The 22,403-nt window shown below is 39.5% G+C and overlaps 1 protein-coding gene and 1 long non-coding RNA gene across 11 annotated transcripts; one reads left to right on the plus strand and one right to left on the minus strand.

Moving 5' to 3' along the window:
* On the plus strand, window positions 1–12,087 carry LOC144083990 (membrane cofactor protein-like). 5 transcript variants are annotated; one of them, XM_077612418.1, is made up of 11 exons: window positions 1–118; window positions 2,316–2,406; window positions 2,478–2,660; window positions 2,762–2,861; window positions 4,204–4,283; window positions 4,356–4,535; window positions 4,608–4,787; window positions 7,634–7,690; window positions 7,796–7,843; window positions 9,613–9,694; window positions 11,419–12,087. In XM_077612418.1, the coding sequence occupies exons 2-11, from the start codon at window positions 2,346–2,348 to the stop codon at window positions 11,471–11,473; spliced, it is 1,026 nt and encodes a 341-aa protein (XP_077468544.1). In that variant the 5' UTR covers window positions 1–118; window positions 2,316–2,345; the 3' UTR covers window positions 11,474–12,087. The 5 variants fall into 5 exon arrangements, with proteins under 5 accessions (XP_077468544.1, XP_077468622.1, XP_077468473.1 ...); XM_077612347.1 differs by lacking the exon at window positions 1–118 and adding an exon at window positions 147–406 and having other exon boundaries at window positions 4,608–4,781; XM_077612262.1 differs by lacking the exon at window positions 1–118 and adding an exon at window positions 151–406.
* A 245-nt stretch (window positions 12,088–12,332) lies between these two features.
* Window positions 12,333–21,080, minus strand: LOC144084297 (uncharacterized). Of its 6 annotated transcripts, none has more exons than XR_013303793.1 (4): window positions 20,940–21,080; window positions 19,473–19,591; window positions 19,297–19,384; window positions 12,333–14,797 (listed from the first exon to the last, which is right to left on the minus strand). It is a non-coding gene; the product is annotated as an uncharacterized LOC144084297 (long non-coding RNA). The 6 variants fall into 6 exon arrangements; XR_013303784.1 differs by having other exon boundaries at window positions 12,333–14,424; window positions 14,607–14,721; window positions 19,473–21,064; XR_013303788.1 differs by having other exon boundaries at window positions 12,333–14,424; window positions 14,607–14,797; window positions 19,473–21,064.
* Window positions 21,081–22,403: the final 1,323 nt, after the last annotated feature.

The raw sequence follows: 22,403 nt of genomic DNA on the forward strand, positions 1-22,403 counted from the left end.
ACTATTGGGTTGGGTGAGTCACGTGACGTACATGGCGCCCACGCCTTTTCCTGTCAAACAGCTTTGTGATACAATTTCACCACTCTTGTAAAAAGAAGTATTTCTTACCGACATTCAGGTGAGTTATTTAACCACCAGATCCTATTGTTTGTTTTGAGCAAATACGTATTCTACTATATTGCACACCGACACTTAGCATACAACACTAATATGGCGAGCGCAAACCTATTTTTTTCGTCAGTATTTTACAGCTACTATGTTAGCAGTTCCAAAGAAAATATGCTTTACGACAGTGTGATGTTTATTAAATAGATGTGCTAAACGTGTTTTTTTTTTCGTATATATACTTCATCGCGTCTTTTACATGCAGTTTACAAGTCTGCGTCATGGAAGTCTTAATTCGCTGGTTAGTATGGTTGATTAGATTAGATTAGATAACTTTATTCACCCCATTTTCGGGAAATTCATGGCTTGTATCGTATGTATTAGTATACAGTTTTTCATTTCTCAGATCGGAATTGACATTCTCAAAACTGCTCGTTCAGTCATCAGAACACAACCATTTCTGCTCATACAAAAAACTTTATTTTTTTTGTGAACAAATTGCAAATGCATTCGTATTTCCATGTAAATAATTCTGAAAAAAATGGCTTATGTCCCATTGTCTTTCCACGCAAAATGACTGTTGTCGTAATATGCCAAGCCTATTTCTTGACATTTTAATTTTTTCTAAATGAAAATTGACTGGAAACCACTTGAGGATGTAGTCCACCGAGGATAAGTGGTGTTGAAGATAAAAGAGTAAATTTCCAAAATATTCCACTCAAGTAAGGGGTAATTTCTCCCAGTTATGAATCTTGACTTCCTCTCCTGAGGAGGAGCGTTCATTCATTCATCTTCCATCTCGCATATTCTTGAATCCTAGACTGGTCGCTAGTCAGCCGTAGGGCACACAGAGACAAACAACTATCTGCACTCACAGTCATACCACCACCAGCGGGAATTGAGCCCGTACCTGCCTGCACCGAAGTCAGGCGTGTGAACCTCTACACCACAAGCTGGCAGGAGGAGGAGCGTTAGATCAACCAATAACTAACCAGTCCTCTGAAACAGCTCAATAGTGATATTGACCAGGGTCAATAGCTAGAGGAGCGGTGGGCAAACTATTCCACAATGGGCCGCAGTGAGTGCGGGTTTTTGTTAAAACCTATAAGAGAAAACTTTTCCACCAATCTGATATTTTTGAAGTGCAGTAAGTGGACTGCAGTCAGGTGCTTTTTGTTTCAGCACAAACCTCTTTGGTTAAACTGTCTGTGTTGGATTGGTTGGAACAAAAACCTGCAGTCACAGCGGCCCTCGAGGACCGGTTTGCCCACCCCTGAGCTAGAGAGAAGAGGAGTGAGGGTCTGTGGCGAAGGCAGAAGTAGCAGTGGACATATACGCACTCCCGATGAGATTGGAGCAGGCTATTTTCTCAATCTTGGGTTTACAAGGACTGAGGCTTGTAGTAGGGTGAACCCAAATGTTGGGAAAACAATTTCAATTTCATTTCAAATTTCGTATTTTTCCTTTGCACTACACAGTGCAGTCTTTTCATTTCTGAAAAATGTCAACTAAATCTCCAGTCGCTTGCAATCAATCTTATCCTCAAGCACACTAAGGTTTAGCTTGATTAACACTAATTGTCATCAAAGAGATCTCATACCTGTCAACCTCTGCCGATAACTGCCCTTATAAATAATTATGATTCCCCTTACAAACCCCCAAAAAACCTTACAAACACCGTACGACTCGTACGGTGTTTGTAAGGTTTTTGGGGGTTTGTAAGGGGAATCATAATCATTTATAAGGGCAGTTATCGGCAGAGGTTGACAGGTATGCTTTTGCGTTAGCGCAGACTTCGCTGTTATATCATCGAACACAAGGACTATCATTTTGATAGCAATGATTTGTTCATTAACACAGGAATTCAATGTTCAATGTCGAATTTAGGATTTTGAGCCATGAACTGGGTTTTGCAGGTAATCCGTATTGTTTTTTTCACTTGTTTTATTCTATATAGTTTAGCAAATGGCGAGGATGCTTCAAGAAATGCACCAAAACGTCAGAGGAAAAAAATAAATAATAGCAGTATTGTTTTTGTGGTTACCTGGTTATCTTTGAGTTTTACATTTACAGTATTCCACTTGTCTTTTAATCCTACCTCACAATTCTCTAGCGAATAATATTTTTTGTGCCAATGTTTTTTAAACCAACATTTCAAAAGACTTGAATTTAGTACTCTATTATTCATTCCCTTTCTTTTCTTTCACCAGATAGGGGTCCTTCCTTTACCTGATTCAGCCATGGACGTTGCTTCCTTGTTTCTGCTACTATTCTATCTTGACGTTTCCATGGTTGCTCAAGGTGCGGGCCACAGCTTTGGAAGATGAATGTTGGCATTTGCGCTCATCTTTTTTCTTTTTACGCAAGTACAGCTCAAGATTGTTCCGCACCTGCCGTCGGTAGCAACATGCACTTGAAGGAAATACTTAAAGATACATTTGCAGATGGAAGCATAGCTCCCCTTACATGTGATGTGGGTTACTCCAGAGTAAGTGGGTCTGACTCCATCATTTGTACAGCTGGTGCCTGGAGTCAAGTGACATTGGAATGCGAGCGTGAGTTTTTTCCATTTGAATTAACAGGAATCTGCTAATTTCATTTGCTCTCTGATTAAAAATCCTTTATAATTAATGAGCATTCTAATGTTAATTTCCAGGGATCAACTGTGGCTCTGCAGGTAATGTTCCAAATGGACAATATGATTATTCAGAAGGCACTCAATTTGGTGACAAAATATACATCAACTGTAATCCTGGGTAAGAAATATGACTCTTTGTTGCCAACACTGTGGCTTGTTTTGAGTTTAACCATGTTTAACCATAAAAATGTCAGATTGGACATTCAGTGCACGTGTGGTCAAAGGAAAGGTGAACAAGTCTTGAAAGTTGGAAAAAAAATCATTTCCTTACCTTTATTTTACCACCTGTGTATTTAAGTAATGGTTCATTTCATATGCCAGGATTGAGGAACTATACTTTGGTTGTTTGAATACTCATAAGGGTAAGTGTCAAGTGTTTAGGATGGTATTAATTTTTAATTCTAATAATTCAGAAAGAGTTGCAACCCCCACCCCAGGCAGAGCTTCTCTCATGTCCGGGAAGAGGTCGGGACATTGAGTCCGAGTGGACCATGTTCCGCCCCTCTATTGCTGAGGCAGCAGACCGGAGCTGCGGCCGCAAGGTGGTCGGTGCCTGTGGCGGCAACCCCAGATCCTCAGAACCCGATGCAGTCAGGCTGAAGGAGTGGTTCTGGTGGTCTCTAAATCAAAAACCCGGACATGGGAGTTCGGTGGGGCCATGGAGAACAACTTCCGGGTGGCTTCAGGGAAATTTTGGTCCACCATCCGACATCTCACGAGGTGAAAGTGGCTCACCATCAACACTGTTTAGTGGGAATGTGTCACTGCTGTCCTCGACCCGGGATGTTGTGAATAGTTGAGCTGAATAGTTTGAAAACCTCCTCGACTCCACCCACACGCTTTCCCATGAGGAAGCTGAGCCTGGGTACTCTGAGGAGGAGTCTCCGATCTCTGGGGTTCAAGTCACTGAAGTGGTTAAAAAGCTTCTCGGTGATGGCGCCCCGGGGGGCGCGTGAGATCCGCCCGGAGTTTTTAAAGGCTCTGGATGTTGTGGGGTTGTCTTGGTTGACACACCTCTTCAACATTGCGTGGACATAGGGGACAGTGACTCTGGATTGGCAGAACGGGATGGTGGCCCCCCTTTTTAAAAGGGGGAATCACACTCTTCAGCCTTCCCAGGAAGGTCTATTCGGAAGTACTGGAAAGGAGGTTCCGCATGGAAGTCGAATCTCGTATTGAGGAGGAGCAGTGTGGTTTTCGTCCTGGCCGTGGAACAGCGCTATACCCCAGCGGGGTTCTCAGGCAGTCATGGGAGTTCGCTCAATAAGTCTACATGTGCTTTGTGGATTTGGAGAAGGCGTTTGACCGTGTTCCCTCAGGAGTTTTCTGGGGAGTACTCTGGGAGTTCCACTAGCTCCGTTCTATTTACAATCTTGAGTTTTCCAATTGTTCTAAACAGCACACACCTGGAAACCTAATGAAGAAATCTAATTCCAATCAATGTTTTCTTCCATCTTTAGTTACATCTTAGTTGGTGTTGCCAGTGATCGCACTTGCTTAGCCAATATGCAATGGAGTAATCACCCACCATCATGTCAAGGTCATTGACGTCAGTTGCCTGCCTGATTTTGGCATTGCTGATGACTTTACTATTTGACTTTTTTATTTTCAGTGGTGACCTGTGACCCTCCAGAGGCCTTGGATAAAGGCTCTTTTAGCCCTATAACGGACATCTATCACTATGATAATGTCATACAGTACACATGTATGGATGATTATGTCCTCAATGGCTCCAGTACAGCAGTATGCTCTGCTGATAAAACATTCAAACCCAACCCTCCTGTTTGTATCAGTAAGTTCTTCGTTAGCACCTACTCGCTCCTTTTTCCGAAATAATATAAATAGCATTATTTCTCTCTTCCAGAGGTCAGATGTGTGGATCTTCAAATTCCAAATGCTGAGATTGTTTCTGGCGCAGGTCCGCCTTACACACACAAGGCATCTGTGACATTTCAATGCTTGCCTGAGTACAAAATGGTTGGGTCTGCTTCCCCGACATGTGACATCAACAGCCATTGGTCACCAAACCCTCCGACTTGTAAGCGTAAGTCCTATCCATGCCATGCAGCATAAATTGAATCTTACATTGAAGTTCCTATTCTAAATACAAAGTCTCTGAGTCCACCAGCGTTTTTAGTTGTAAGTCTAGTGGTCGTTGATGGATAGTTTTAGTATAAAAAGTGTTAAATAGTCATTTCTCACTAAAAATAGATTTTTCACCTCATGAACTCCGAGTACTGCTTGCACATTTCAACAAATTATCTTAAAACATCTTTGATCCAAGATAGATGAGATATAGTCACTGTTTAAGCTTAAAAGTTGCTTATGCGGAACCACAATTTTTCAAAAAACAACTTGAAAAGTAAAGACAAAAACATACATTCTTTGAGCCATTTACCTTACATTAATGATATTTTACATCATATCTAACCCTAAGTATTACTTTATTATTCAAATGTTAATTTAAAAAAATAATGAAATTTAAATTTATACAAATCTATGGTGGTTACAGCCCCAAGTAACACTAAAGTTAACATTTTTCATAGTATTTGGCTCATTGCATGTCATTGATAGATAGTGTCAGACAGCCAAATCATTTAAACCTGGAAGACTCATGGTGAATGCATATGTTTTTACCCATTCACGCCGCTAGACGTCCAATCCATTTTGACTGGGAGGGGCAAATGAACAAACATTCACTTGCCCTTCCCAGTTGAAATGGATTTGGAGTTCTGGCACTGTCAATGGCAGCCAGTGATTTCATTAATCCACTATAAAGGTTAAAAAAGGACATAATCCCTGCATGAAAGGGTTTTAATGACTTTCTAAATCTATTTGTCACCTTTTTGCAATTACCTTCACAATTTAACAATGGTAATAAACAAAGTTGTTTGAACAAAAAATAAGACAAATTGAATGACTGCTTGCTTCAAAAATATTTAATTTCAACTGCATTGTTCTAAGAACATAAAACTTCAAATGTTTAGTTAAATAAAGGTTCTGAATAAGAAACAAAAAAATCTGTACAAAAATCAGGCAAAATTATGTTAATTCCAATTTTAAAAAAACACTGCTCGTTGACATTTTTCTCTGTGAGCAAAGTGTTGATGATATAGATTTTCAATTACTCATACATTCTTCAAACAAAACTTCACTTTAGTTCACCTTGGAACCAGTGCTTCTCATTTATTTGCTATTGCGCCTCCTTCCCCAGGAAAAATTAAATGTTCAGCCCCCTAACCCCCTTCGCACCCTCCCTGACAGCACTTCAAGTTGTTGTCTAATTCCCTCAACTTTTGCCCCAACTTGAAAAAGACCCCGATCTTCTCAACGCATGAACAACTCAAATTCAGCCTCCATTTTTTACAATTTTATTGAAGTTTATGGTGATAGAAAGTGATTAGGTTGAAAACCTTAAAGAAGGGGGAAAGAAGGAACTATGTGACATCATTCAAATTTCAAGTTACTATGTTGATCAAAGTGTTGCTCTTGAGTTTACTAGTCACATCTTGAATTTACTACAGAAATGCAGAAGTGTTCAAATGATAGAGTAGAAGTGAATGGATACATTAGCTGATTGAGTAAATCAAACACGAATATTCACTTTACAAAGATTGATAGTAAGAGTAATCCAAGTTAAAGGAAAACACAAAGAATGCAACTTAAGGTTGTGAGAAACAAACTGAGCATCAATCAGGTGGAATCCAAGTAGTACTCAAATTTGATCCTACCAGTTGCGTATGATCGCGACCTGAAGGGTGTCTTTGGTTCCTTGGTTGACTGTCTTGTCTTGTACTTTTTTGGGCTGGACTACTGAGCGTATATACTGGCTATGACCTCAGGCAGGAAGCGAGGAGAGTTTGGTCTGATTTGGGTTTTTTCTGCCCCCTGTTGGTCTGGAGCGGGGCAGACGTATCTTCCGCTTAGTTGACTTGACAGGCATCATTAGGCAAAATGATGACAAATTCAAAGTTCATTAAAATTGAAAAAAAGTTAGCATCTCCACATTTTGATTAATGGCAGATTGGAACCAACAATTATGTGCATATTGCCTCCTACTGTACACGTTTAATTGGATGCCCGCCATCTTCTGTACCAGCTTTTACACCATGGGTGACCAAGTCCGGTCCTTGAGACCCCCTAGCCAGTCTGTTCTCCATGTCTCCCTCCACCAACACACCTAATTCAAATAATCTGGATCGTTATCAAGATTCTGGACAGTTCACTGATGAGTTGATTATTTGATTCAGGTGTGTTAGAGGAGGGAGATATGGTAAAACAGACTGGATAGGGGCTCTCGAGGACCAGACTTGGCCACCCCTGGTGTATACCAACCATTCCTAAACCTTGATTTCCTCCCATGCGCTTGAGTACACTGAGCACACTTGCAAATAGTTGCCGAGAGTAATCGATAATCAATTTTATTGGCAACATTTTTTTCATTCATACATCTTCCATACTGGCCGTGGCTGGATCCTAACGTAGCTAACTTTGGGTGAAAGGCAGACTACACCCTAGATTGGTCGCCAGTCAGGCTTAGGGCACACAGGGAGACAAACCACCATTCGCACTGACAATCATACCGCCACCAGCGGGATTCGAGCCCACGCCTGCCCGCACCAAAGTCAGGCTTGTGAACTCTACCCCACAAGGCAGCTTGGCAACAAATTTAGTTATCGATTCGTTGTTGCAGCCTTTTCAAAATCGTTACATTTTGGCATGTTGTCTAATTTAAAGGACAGATTGTTTTTCCATTTTAAGAACTATTTTTTTTTTAAACTGAAGTGTGTCTTTGACATATGTACATATTTCACTATTATAATTCAGTATGATACTAGAAGAGGAATGTTGTTCTGGCTTTAAAATGTATCTATCGCTTTGTTGGGATAGGTATAGAAACTACAAGTACTACAACTGAAACACCTGACGTCACAGACACACCAACAGGTATATTTATCAAAAACAAAAAACAATTTAAATGGCACAGAAGGACTTTTTTTCTGTTAAACTATTGTTTTTCACCTCTCTAACACAGAGCATTATATATTTCAGGAAATAGTAGCCATCATTGGGGGAAGTCAGTGGGTATTGCCGTTGGAGGTGAGTGTCAACTTAATGCAGTAATAACAAATATTTCCATCTATAATGTTGATGAGTGCCCTTTTAGATGTATTGGAAACATTTTCCCCCATTTATGTCACTTTTGTCCATGTGTTATCTGACTGCAACATATATTTAAGCTAATAATATACATGTTGGATTGTAAATTGGGTCATCATTAGAAATATCTTTTTGGCTTTAGTCACCACCACAATGCATTCGGAATTAAACGAGGTGTGCTTTTACTATAGGGTGTCCAACTGCAACCACCTACCCAGTTTTTATCCACCCACAGCAAATGATCATTAAGTATGGCCTGCAGTAGAAGTTTGGGTTCAGCCTACGTCCTGTTTCATTTTGAACCCTGAACATTAGATGGAGCTAGTCCCTTTAACAGTGCCTCGTCATTAATTCACGAGTCAAAATCTGACGTTTGAAACCAATGTAGCCCTGAACTCATTCACTGCCATGTACAGATACATCCAATACTTTAACAGGGAAGGTTGGCATTGAGCGATCATGTTTCAATGCCTTTGACGGCGATAGGCGTCTATTCCAATCTGACTGGGGGGCTGGCGTCAATCATTCGATCCTCCTCTGAATCGGCTGTATTTCCAGCACCATGAATGGCAGCCAATGAGTTCATACTGAAAAATAAATACATTTTTAAATCCAACCTTTTTTATTATATTTCATTTTAATGCTTATTTCAAAATTTAAAAAATCCCGTAATAGCGTCCGATTTTAAGTTTTCTAAAAGCAGCTCTGAGAGGAAAAGATTTGGACACCCTTGCTATGTTGTATAAGGTCTGATAGTTGAACAGTATAGGAATTTCAATAGTTTGCATAAAATTCTTGGACGTTATATGTTGCTCCAAACTTTTATGAATCTTACCGTATGTGCGTATCCTTGGTAAGTTGCAATAAATCAATTTCATTGCATTACATGCAAAACAAAGAGATGTGTACAGTTACACAGTTATCAGCTTTTCTTCACAGCGACAAAAAGCAAAGTTGCTATAACAAGACCGATGCATACACACTTTTTGAATGTTAATGGGAAGATCGGATGTTGGTTGATTCCCTGCTCTCTCCTCAGTGCAGTAATCATACTAGCTTTGGTGACTTACCAAAAGTGAAACAATGACCATTTCACTCATGTTTTCCTGCTTGTTCTCAAGCTCTTCTATATGAATTTACAATATCACACAATGTCAATATTTTTCGCACCCACTAACGCAAGGGCATTTGCAAAATATACTCTTCAAAATACTATGGATTTTGAGTCCCTTAAATGAACATGTCGTTCTCAGCAATTGGAGCAACACTGGTTAAATAGGCATTAAATGATTAACAAACAATGTATTTTAAGCTCATACAATATTAAATGTTAAGAGTGCAAGGAATATCAACATTATTGTTGAACTGTCAAAAATTCTTCTCCAAAGTTGTGCATGTCTGATCTACAACTACAAAACATGTTTGGTCAAGTGTGTTTGTGTTATTAAGTAAAAATGTTAATCCAGTAACATTTTATTCCAGGTACAGTAATTGTACAGATTCAAATTATTTTTCTTGCAGTACTGTTTAATTAGCGAGTACACTTCAGATTTAACTCAAACGGAATGCAGTTCTAATCACTTAACACAGTTGACCTTTGTCTTAATAATTATATAATGTGGATATTCTTTTATCTTCAAATTATGAATATAATTTTTTGTGTTTATCACTTAGTCAAATCTTTTTGTTTTCTCCCTGGCTCTTCAAAGTCATCATTGGAATAGTTATCATTTGCGCTGGATGCTATTACTTTGGAGGCCTTGATTTCATCACCAAAAAGAACAAAAAAGGGTAAATTGTTCTTTTGTATAACTCTGACTAACCCTCAGTTTTTTCTACTACTATTCACAGTCTTGTTTCCTGCTAATTAACATTATTTTACCCGTTCTCGTCTGGTTTACACTTTTCAAGTTGGTGTTTTGTTACTCTCCGTTTGTAAAAGTGGAAAATGCGGGAGCACTAAACTTTGGAGTTCTGGTGTTTTAGTGTAGAATTTTGTCTTTCTGTGTAAATGTAGCTGCATATTTTATTTTTTGTGGGGATGGCAACTTACTGTATTTGCAATCTGCCTGCTCTGCCTAAATCTCCTGATTTTTACTTTGAAGCATCATAATGACCCATATTTTTGTTCCTTTAATCAAGGCTAATTTCTTATTCTTCAGCTAAAAATCCCCCTTTTTTATTTTTTATCAAGCCTTTGCATTAAAGTGGTGAGCAGAAATTAGTGCATTTTCATCACTTGTACAGAAATAAGCTTGATATATACAGTGGTACCTCGAGATACGAGCTTAATGCGTTCCGGGACTGAGCTCGTATGTCAATTTACTCGTAACTCAAATGAACGTTTCCCATAGAAATGAACTAAAAACAAATTAATTCGTTACAACCCTCTGAAGAAACACCAAAAACAGGCTATTGGATTGGAAAAACATTTTTATTTGTTCTAATTCGCCATCTATTAACAAAGTAACAAATAACTAGTGGTTTAATAGTACTAAAATGTGTTTAATAGTAATAAAATTAGACGGATTTCGTGGGAGGGAGAGAGAGGGGAGGGGGGGACTTTTTGCACGGCAATGCGCTCGTAACATAACATAAACAAATTTAAATGAACTTGGATTACGATGCAGACAAACTCAAAAACAAGTTTAATCTAACTTTGCACTAAACTTAATTCTAATTTTGTTTTAAATTTTTATACCTTTCTTCTCCTTCTGGGTTGGCTCTATTTGCCCCGCCTCCACCCTGACTTTCAGATGGAACCTATCGAGGGTTGTTTGCTTTTGTCTTCTCTTCAAAATATTCCCAAAATGATGCACACAAATGTCCTCACAATAGGGTAACGCATGACCACTTGCCAACGAGAAGTAGTATATACTCCGCTCGTATTATCAAGCAAGCTGCTCCGCCATTGCTCCTCCCCCATTCTGCACTGACTAACGGGAAAAAAACACAGAAAAAGTGCTCCGCCCAGTGCTCGTAGAGACATTACACGAGGGAGTTGCGACCAGAAAGACTGTGCCCATGATGTTCTTATGAGCAGCCTCTCGCGGCCGCTGTATGCTCGTATATCAAAATTTGTATCGTATCTCAAGATAAATAATTGCTCAAAATTTTACTTGTATCTCAAATTGCTCGTATGTCGGGGCACTCGTATGTCGAGGTATTACTATACTGTATGTCCCATGGAAAAAGAGACTTATGAGGACTAGGTATTACTGGTCTTATTCGCTGAATGAAATTCATTTTCCTACTTTGATTTCAACATGTAAAGTTTTGAACCCGCACCTAATAAGGAGACATCTAGTTGAACCTAACAAGTATAACAGAATCTAGGATGAACTCAAGGTTTGTGTGTGGTCCATATTCAATGCTACTTGCATAATACATATATATTGCGTCCCAATGAAAACTGGCCTATTAGCATGAATGCTACTGATATAAAACATTATGGCCTATTCTTTCACCAGATAAATTTTTCACTTTTGAATCTGTTTTTTTTGTCTTTTTCACAGTAAGCTCAGTCATCCTGCTGGCACAACTTTGCTAGAAATGGGGGGAGAAGTCTGACGTCCATTTCGAGTGAACACCATGTCCAAGGGCTCTCATGGCAAATCAGCAACATTTTTTAGTTGGCACTTTGCTATTTTTTTGTCACCACTGTTTTGTTTGCAACCGCACTGGTTACCTTTACTTGCAATGCAATAATTAATTTTGAGCTTACAATTTTTTACTGGTACTTTTGTTGCAGGCAGTAGACAACAAGTATGCCAAAATAATAACATATGAACCCTCAACAATAAATAGAATCTGACTAGAAGGGATCTGAAGAAAATTTGCTCTTCTGATATGTCAGATTTTCCCCAATTGTCCCAATGGGATCTCGGAGGAGGAATAGCAGAAGAATTATTTATGCTTTCTTGCACTTGTGTTGTTACTTGTGGCAAGTATGTGTGTTTTATGAAATCCCAAAGACTCATTATGAAAATACTTGTTTTGGGCACCCAGAATTGACTTTGCTCTGGCCTTTCGTTTAATTGATGTATTATTCACTGGCATTGTACAAAAGAAAAGGTTGAATGTATTCAAATGGTCATGAATCAGATTTGAGACCACTTGGCAGTTTTCCTACAAAATGTGCTTTTAGATTGTTTTAGCTAAATAAAATGACAGAATTCCCAGCATGGTTTAGTCATTTTAGTTTTGTGGGGAACTCAAAGGATCTTCTATGCATTCCAAAAAGGACTAAAGAAATCAGGGCCATTAAAAATGAAATATAATGCATTTAAAATATTTGAATTACAAAGTTCCATTCCAGGTACAACATTACATTCCCTTTCATTCAGTCATGCATTCACTTATTCTTGTGAGGGTCGCATGTTGCTGGTACAGGGATGGGCAAACTATTACACAGAGGGCAGTAGTGGATGCAGGTTTTTGTTCCAACCCATTAGGAGGACACCTTTTCAACACGGGTGTCCTACACATGCAATCAGCGGATTGCAGTAAGGGGCTTCTTGTTTTCTGAAGAAATCTTATTGGGTAAACTATCTGTGCTGGATCGGTTGGAACAAAAACCTGCACACAAAGCAACCCGTTGACCGGTTAGCCCACCCCTGTGCTGTAAGCTACCCCAGCTCACTTCGGACGAAAGGTGGACTATCTAAATTGGTCTCCAGTTGGTCGCTTTGCACACTTAATGAATGAAAAATAGGAAAGACACTGGAAGGTGATGTGACCAAACGCCGGCGACGAAGTGTCCGGTCGACGAAGTGTCTGGCGACGAAGTCTCCGGCAACGAATTGTCCGTCGACGAAACGTCCGGCCACGGTCCCAACAGCCCCTGCTGTTATTTACGATCCGTCTGTCACAGCTGCTTGTTAAGGCTCCCCTTTGATGTTGAAGTCAAGTCAAAAGCCTTTATTGTCATTATACACAGCTGCATATAACGAAATTGGTGATGCTACTCCACAAAGAGCATTTTCCCAGTAAGAACATAAATATAAGGATGAATATAAAACATAAATAATTTCGGTGCCCTTTGATGGTAGTCACTCGTTTTAGCTGCCCCCCGAGTGACCTCGGTGTTGTTGTGCTTCTTTATAAAATACCACAGCACCATCTTGTGGGTAACATCAACTGGTTAGTCAGGAATCACTGTTCAGTGCAGGTATACTTAAGAGAAAAAAACGCATACATTATAAACAGTGGTACCTCTACATACGAATTCCTCAAAATATGACATTTCAAGTTATGAACGTTTTTTTGTTCGTGAAATTTTCCTGCGTCCTGCTTGACATTCCGCTGACTTCCTAATTGGTGCCCAAGAAAGGTTTATGACACGCGAGACAATAGCTCTGTCACGCAGATGGACTTTGATGACGACAAGTACAGAAGACAACCGACTTTGAGCTGGCACGGAGTTCATTTAAAATTATTGGTGCGAATGAAATAAGCAGGCCCTATTATCCATTGAGGAAAAACAGAAGATAGGAAAGTGGCGTGCGGTTGACTAATATTGCAAGGCACTACAGTAACAGTAACCCATTTACTAGCATCGCAGCGCAATTGAAGCAGAAGGAAGCATTAAAAGCGACGACTCTTTGATAAGACTGTTACTCCTTTTTCTATAGTTCCATTTATGGTTGAGTTGTTTTGATAATTTGAACTTGTTTAGGTGTTTTTATGTGAATGTGATCGTGTGTTAACATTGCTCCAGCATGAATAGTATGTTTAGTTTTTGTTTTTTTCCATTCTTGTTATTAATTTTAGTACATTAATATATAATTTTCTGTTTTGTGTTTCTTACATCTTTCATACAAAATTCACACTTTGATCATTTTTAAAGGGTTTATTGTAGTTTTTTTGTTGTGGAACGAATGCGAGAGTTTACATATAAAGTACTGCTCTGCTTACAAAAAAACAAGTTACGAAACAAGTTCTGCAACCAATTAATTTTGTAAGTAGAGGTATAACTGTATTTTGATCACGTTAGTTCAAAGATAGGACTAGTATTGGTAGGAGACATCGGGGCATTCTTGAGTGTCCACTTTTTGTCGATTGTGATTTGAGGTCAGTTTCTGATGTTGACTTTCCTCATTGTTAAAGGTGAGACGAGATCCGTCCTTCACTGTAACCGATTTCAAATGGTGCTAGAAACAGAAGCAGACTCTGAGCGCCAGAAGAAATCGGTCAACCTTGGAACAAGGACAAAGGGCTTCAGCTGCCACAACACTGGCAACTTGAGGAACTTTTCCGGGCACAGATGATTTTGAATGACAGGTGACCCTCACTGCCCACCCCAAAAACACTGATTTCAAATGGTGCTAGATAGATGACAGTACTCTAAGCCACCATCTGAAGCCAGCTTCCAAGGGGGGCATTTCTGATAGGAAAGATTCTATGGTGTAAAGCCTTAGAGAGTGATGGGAAAATGACAACAAATGAAAACCTAGGTAAACCGGCACATTTTGATGACAAGAGATGAGCCATTTTCTTCTTTGAAAACCTTCCAGGAATCCCTTAAAAGATTGGGATAGAACAAAAATAAGACAAAAACAAAAAGATACAAACACACAACACACTGTAGTAGATCAGCAACATTATCAATGTAGATTTTCATGAAGGATTTGAGAGGAAGTTTCTGCATAATCTCAGTATTTTCCTTAATTGGTGACGTTGGCAAGATTTTTCCAGTACTTACATGGTTTTCCTTCTGGTCATCCAGTTTCCTTCAACTTCAAAAAATGCTTTGCTGAAGACTAGTGCGCTCTCTGATTTGACCGGGATTTGTTCCAGGAGCAGCGCACTCCAACAACCTAAACCAGGGGTCACCAAGGTGGTCTTGAAGGCACCTATCCAGTCTGTTTTCCATGCCTCCCTCCTCAAACTCACCTGAATTAAATGATCAACTCCTCAGCAATCTCCCCAGAGGTCTAATAACGATGCTAGTCATTTGATTCAGGTGTGTCAGAGAATGGAGATATGGAAAACAAACTGGGTAGGACCAGAGTTGGTGGACATGACCTAAACCCAACAGGAACACTATTCAAAATACTTTAATGGGCAAGTGACTATTTTTGGTTTAATTGGGGGAAAACATTAAATATTAGCAATTTAAAAAAAATAATGTATGAATTAACATTATGTTAAAGCTAAATGAATGAAATTAGAATGTATAAAACCAGAAATTCACTCTGGTTATGGCCTAAGTAACACTAAAATAGATTTATTTATCATGGTATTTATCTCATTGCATTCCATTCATAGAGATAGATGTCCAAATCATTTTAACTAAGGTCGTGAATCAGTGGTCCCCAAACTATTACAGAAAGGGCCGCAGTGGGTGTGGATTTTCTGGTATTCTAGAAGTAAACTCAGAGGATTGCTGTCTGGTGCTTCTTTTTTTAGCAAAAACCTCATTGGTTAAACTGTTTGTGTTGGATCGGTTGGAACAAAAACCTGCACCCATAGCGACCCTCAAGGATTGGTTTAGGAGGCCGCTATGACGTGAATGCTGACCTTTTCAGTGCCACTGGCAGCGTCCAATTTACCCATTAGTTGACATTCCTAGAACAAATACAATACCTTGTTTATCGCAATTAATAGGTTGGAAGACCTGCCGCAATTGGTAAATAACTGAGATGTGTTTTTATGGTGATTATTTAACATAATCTGGACTTTTAAAACACTCCTTACTGTTATTTAACTCCAGGTAGACACTGCCTCCTAGTGGCCGGTGAAATACTCTCCAATTGTGACCGCCCTCCACCCCATTTCATGTTTGTATTATTGTTCATACAATACAATCATTTCATATACTATATTTGGCGGATCCAAGTTGCTATGTGGTGAATTCACAATAGTCGATCTGAGAAAAAGCGAGATATTACTGTATTGTGATAGTTCATTGCCCCTTCCATTTAGAATGGGAGGGGCGAATTAACAGTCAACAGTGTCAGTGGCAGCCAATTATTTAAAAGGATCCCTTGTAAATGTAAATTTTTTTAAAAAGGCATGTCAGGGTTATGATACCGTGAATCAACATTCTGAAAGACACACATCTTAACTTCTGGCACTGAATCCACTGAGTCAAAAGCCACCCCTCCAAAAAAATAAAAATAATTTTAAAAAAATACACCAGATACCACCGTGCATATTGCCTCATTGGACACACACCCTCCCTGCTATCGCTCATCTTCATTACTTTACTGAGTGACAAAGAAGGAGGAAAGCTTTCCGATCCCAAAAGAGGTAAAAATCAATGGATGGGAACAAGAGCCGTGACGCACATATACAGGCTCAGGTAGTGTCATCGCAAAGCAACTCACCTCTTGCTAAAATAACCACTGACAATCCTTCTAGAAAACACATGCCCACAAACAGTCCGACTATTTTGTCTGTGTTTAAAGCGACAACTCCCACATATAGCACTGATTTTAACAATGATCAAAGCCAAATGCAGGGAGTAAATCAAGTCTGTCCATAACACCATATATCTTTTTTCACAATAAGATTTTTTTGGGAAAAAAAAGAAGTACTCATCACATATCAGATGGAGCAGAACCATTTTCTATGTTTGAATTGTTAACACAATTATCACAAAGATTAGGAGAGCCTCGTGTAGGTAAAGTGTCCAGTCTCCATCGCCTGGGTGACTTTGCATTACCACATGTTCCCATCTGCCCGCTTAACGTTTATGTGCCAGTGGACCTCTTGTGTAACACTTATAAAACATTTAAAGAGACAGCAGGCCTTCATAGCGTGGTTAATCCAGATGGGACTGTAACTAAGGTAGGGATCTATAATCCATTATTAGTAAATCAGAGTTCAGATTTACTCAAAAATGATCCGAAAATTTACTACAAAATATAACCTGTCTGGATTAACGTAATCCAAGTGGGCTCACAACTCAGTCTATTGCGCACAAAACACCTGCTTGATTCCTGTCACGTTGCACTGAATCTGCTCTGATATCAAGAATTTATGCAGTTTTTACCCCCCTCAAAACGTTGTTTCCAATGTCCCCCCACTAAAGATATCATAATTTTACTGGCAATTTGATCTATGGAGGTTAAAAAAATGAAGGAGTTCTAGCCTTCTTAAATCACATCTTAAGCGTATGTGGGTAATCACCTTTTCACTGACTGTGCTCAAGCCTCATTACCTCCAGATCTGTTCAATGAGGCAACCACTTAAATAGAACCTGCCTGACAAAATGAGAGCCGGCCAAAAATCTCCACAAGCACCAACAAAATGTCACCATTGCCCAAATATTTAGCCTATCAGTATAATATGAATAAAAACATTAAGGACCAATCGTGAACCTTTCCAGGGGGTGAACTTGACATCCCATCAAGGATGTCAAAAAGGCAGCTACAGAAAAGCAGAACGGAATATTGTGCCATCCCTGATATAAACCTATATGTTAAAAATGATTCTGGACCAATCAGCTGAAATCCAACTTCCAATTAATTGTGCTGTGTAATGGCCATTAGAAAGCTAGCATAGTGACCCATAGGCAATAAGAATACTGGAATGAAGCCAAGCGAGGGTCACCAAGAGAGAAGGGGAAAATACTTTCTCCCACAATTTCCTGAGCATACCCTCTCTCTCTGTGTTGCTCTCGTTCTCTCCCTCATCCTGAGCTCTGACATTTAGCCCCTCCCACTGTTCCTTCTCTCCACGACAGAGCTACAGAGCAAGGAAGTGGGTGCGATCCAAACGAGGTGACGAGAAGTCCGGCCCAGAAAGGACTGCGTCACCATCGCTGCCTCTTTTAACTACGCAGGACTCAGTGTTCTGGGAAGAATTCGACCCAATCCCAACAAGCACGCGGGGTTAAAACACATCACACGACCGCATACGGCAATCTGTTCTTTAATTGTAAAGCCGGACCCTGACCGGCCTTCGTTGTCTCCCTTGCTCGACTCCCACTACGTTTCCACCAGCAACTTTTGCCTCCTAGTCTGACACGGTCACGTTTGACGAAAGGCCGCGGGAGATCATACGTGACTGTCGCAACAACAAAAAACAATTCTGCCTCCGAACCCTGACAACTGTGGACCAAACGTCCCCACCCATGCTTCGCAAACATTGAAGAAGCTTCCAGAACGGTACACCATTAACCCTTGGGTGGGTCCGCTTTCTGCTGAAACCGCACCTCGATCACCATCCTATCACAACAACTGTGGTCCATCTTCAGCATCCATGTTGAAACTCGTTCGGCCCCTTAGTTGAAGCTACACAGCGTACAACCACAAGCAAACACACACACATACGCAGCCACGTTAGTAGGTAGTGACAGAAGAACATATCACAACTACCAAGGAAGAAGAAGACGAGGAAGCCTCGGCTGTCCAAAAACCACAATGTCCACTTCAGGTGGAAAACTCCATGACTGTGGGCTCCTGTTATCACAGCTTTTTGTTTTGTCCGGACATGAAAAAGTGACGTAGCAACTAATCTCCCCACCACCATAAAAAAAACATCCTCTCCTGTGTCTGTTCGCTTGTCCAACCGCCCTCCCTCCCTCACTGCATCTTGCTGGCTTTATTTTCATCCACCCGCAACAGCCTGACTGCTATTAGCCTGCTACTTTCAGCACAAATACACACAAAGTGATCAGACCCCACACAGATGCGTGTACGCCTTGCGCAAGCTCGTGCAGTTCCTCTTTCTGAGTGTGACGCAGCATTTAATTCTCACTGCTTCTGTATCACTGTTAGCCTCTCCATCACACTCGGACACAATCGTTAGCTGAGTGTGAGCACAGAACCTTTAAAGGGACCAAAACAGCTTGCTTCTTTGCACACTACAAGCGACTTTAGGACTTTGCCACCCTTGTTTTATGCCGTCTTGCTCATTGCAAGAGATACAATCCTGACTCTTTTCTTAAGTAAGGCCAAACCTCTTCCATCACCTGACAGCATGCTGCTTTTAAAGAGACATCACTATCTTGAATAAAACAATGGTTGTGGCCCTTTAAATGTGGGCTGACGATAATCTATCGCAAAAATGAGAATCCTAACAATAGTTCCTGTGTGATGCTTGACTAATACATTTCCTACAGTTATTCCAGACATGAACTGTTAAATTGGTCTAATTGAACAAGAGAAAAAAATGTTTCCTGAACATTCTATTCAGAAACTTTCTATTTTTATCATGTATATTTTATATACAGCATAAATTGACATCATATTTTAAGCAAATTTCTTATTCTGGATTCATGGATACCCTCTTAAGACAGCATGTTAGCCTTTGTGTTGGAAGAAAATAGTTTTAAAAGATTAATTGAGGGAATGATTTTTCTTTTAATTAAAAAAAAAGATTTCATTGTTGATGCAAAACAAAGGAATCTGATTTAAAGGTCTTTATTTTAAGTCTGCGTTTACCTTTCGTAGGGACTTTGACGTCCTGTTCCCAATGGCAACTGTGATAGCCAAAAGCCAACACCAACAAGACACTGCCACAGATCAAACCCTACATGAAATGACACCATATATACAATCATTAGTTTCAAATCAAATGGATGTAAAATCCTGTAAAAAAATAAAAAAGGCTTCCCCACTGGAGTTCAACCATTGTGCAGTGTCGTGCTGCTCATCCAATCAATGGATGCTGCTCTAGTTGTATATTCCACTTTCCATAAAATAAATACCTCCTTGAAAAGGTACCTTGTCCTCCTCACTGATACCCACAAAGAAACAAAAGAGGATTCAATAAAGATAAACCAACAAAAATGCTTCTTTAACTGTTCACTTACCTGGTGTCAACTACTCATGTTCCAAATGTGAAAATAAGTATCAGAGATCTCCCCGCACACATATCTTCAGCAGATTCCAGAGGTAAAATCTTATTATACCAAGATATGTCAAACAGCGAGATGTGGATTTCAATATTTCCTGAGTTCAGTACACTAAAGCCTCAAAACCTTTTGGACAGGCAAAATGATAGCTTCAAATTTCTGGTATTTGCACTGAAATACTACTTCTAAACTATGTATACTGTTATGAAATTCATTCTGTTATTATTCTACATATTATTATTTATTAAAAGCTTTCTTATAGTATTTTGACTTTTCTCTATGACGTCACACACGTTTTTTTAATGATGCCGTCTTAAATGTCAGGATGCTGCACCGACAATGTGCTCAGTGGGCAGTGGGGAAAGTCGTGCAAACAGCGCTACTTGGTGTTCATCAAGCATATTGCACCAAGGAGTCATTGTTTACATCAGGAATAAAAAGTGCGTACATTAGAAACCTCTGGATGGATGGTGTTGATTTGGGGCCTGTGCACTGCATTATCTATGCAAACTATTTCAGACCAGTGGAATGAAAATAAAAATGATAATAATAAACTTTGAGGGACTTCAATTGAAATGGGGGGAAAAAACAAGTGTTACTTACGTTGATCTAAAGCCTATTTAGTAGAGGTAAAAATAACGTCATTTCTTTTGGGGTATATTCATATAAGCTTTGATAGCGTCACCCAGATATGATTCAATTGAATTTAAATGAATTTTGGTAGGCTTTTTAACCTTAGAAAACATAGTATACTAACGTGAATATGGAGATAAATCGTGTCAAGCATCATCAGTTTAATCGTTACGCAGTGCAGCGGTTCACCAACCTCTTACTCGCGAAGTAAAATAGAAGTGCGCAACATCCTCTCGCAGCAAGCATCCAAACAGCACCTCCTCATGTCAACCTGGAGCATTAATCTCCCCAAGGGAACAAATGAGCGCCGATTTGATGTCTTATTTACTAGGTACAGGGGAAAAAAACACGCAACTGCGCACTTCGTAATATAGGCCACGCGAAATGTTGGTTCTGTTGCTTTCATAACACATTCTTAAGTACATCCGACAAGTGAACGTAACATGACGTCATTACAAGAGCGCACTGTATGTATTGGAGAATTGACATTGTTATCATTTATTTCTGCCCGCCGACAAGTTGACAAGTAGAAATTTAGGTTGTAATTAGGGCATTGTATGTAAAAACAACTTCCTCATTTAGAAGGAGGCCACTTACCAAGAGCGCATCTTTCGCAACTGGATCTCAAGAATTACGAGACCACTTCCAGAAGGTCCCATCCGGCTCAAGGCTGCCAACGGGTCTACCGTGCCTAAACGAAAAACTCAACGCAACGACATTTTCACGGCAACATCAACTAGCCACGCCCAGGGGAACACACCTCCGCTTTCCGATTGGACGTTGCGCCGTGATGCGTCGCGGGGATCACGTGCTTTTGACGTAAATGTTTACAAACAGGCAAAGAGCAGGCTGGCTTTCACAAAGATGAAATGACTGGCTCAAGTCATTCAGTCACATATGCTTCCGCTTTTGCTATGATTTTATTTCTGGCTTTTAATTTCGCCCAACCAAAGGCCATAATCTTAATCTTCTCTAAAATTCATTTCCAGAAGGCAGAACAAAAAGGAGAGAGAATTTATATAATCGTGTTCTTTCGTTTAATCACAAATTGGGACATTTAATTCACTTTGACGTCATTCTGTTTTATCACCTTTATGTAACAGTGTTTTACACTTGTATTTTGGGACACACACGCACACACACGCACACACATTACATATCGCTTGCTTAGTTATCTGGGATAGGCTCTTGAATTTGAGTTTGATTTATTTAACAAGGGACAGCACACATTAATGAACATATTCATATTCATGTTGATGAACATACATATGTAAATATGTAAGATTGTAGCCGAGGGTTAATTTTATTATTCATTAATTATTTAATTTCCATCTTTAGTCCCTTATCTCCAGCACCCCCAGCGGCCCTTGTGAGGATAAGCGGTTCTCAAAATGAAACGAATGTCTTAAATATAATAACTTTAATTAATTAATTGGAGGATTAAAATCATTTATTGATAAAAGTCAAAATAAAAATGCCAAGTGTCTGTCTATCTATACGACAATTGGATGTCAAAACGGGGAAGCAAAATAATGTCCTTTAGGCTGCAAATTTGAGAGCACTCCTAATTCGTGCACGAAAGGGCTCGTTTTCAATTGATTCTTATTCAAATAATTGTGTTTATTCCATTACCTTGTTCATTTCTGAACACAAGGGGGAGCTCTAACTCAAATTAAGGATTACGTTTAATTTCGTGCTCGACGTCAATTTTGACTCCATCCATTCATTCACAATGCATCATTAGAAAACAAGCATTGGCATGAATTTACAAAATGAGATGAGATGTCTAAGAAGTCGTTTACCCAGAAATAAACCAATTCTAGCACAAAGGCAACATGTAAAGTGAAGTCACGCGGAAGCCAGTGGCAGTAACTCTGTCCACTCTTATTTGTTTTTCGTGTTTTACAGCCCTACTATCTTTTTTTAATTACATTTTATTTCCTAATACATTTCTTTTTACTTTACTTTGTATTTTATACTTTTTACTTTAATGTTTTTACGACTTTCTTTGTTCTGTTAGCCTGGCTTCTTTCTGCTTTCTGCCACTTCTTTTTTTGGAAC

Source organism: Stigmatopora argus, chromosome 1 (assembly GCF_051989625.1).
Source record: "Stigmatopora argus isolate UIUO_Sarg chromosome 1, RoL_Sarg_1.0, whole genome shotgun sequence".
Taxonomy (NCBI): domain Eukaryota; kingdom Metazoa; phylum Chordata; class Actinopteri; order Syngnathiformes; family Syngnathidae; genus Stigmatopora; species Stigmatopora argus.

Excerpts from the sequence above, each read along its gene's own strand:
- LOC144083990 (XM_077612262.1), top strand. The coding sequence starts at position 365 with ATGCAGTTTACAAGTCTGCGTCATGGAAGTCTTAATTCGCTG. Across the intron at positions 2,407-2,477 it reads CGTTTCCATGGTTGCTCAAG|CTCAAGATTGTTCCGCACCT; the intron begins GTGCGGGCCACA and ends ACGCAAGTACAG. Across the intron at positions 4,284-4,355 it reads TCACCCACCATCATGTCAAG|TGGTGACCTGTGACCCTCCA; the intron begins GTCATTGACGTC and ends TTTTATTTTCAG.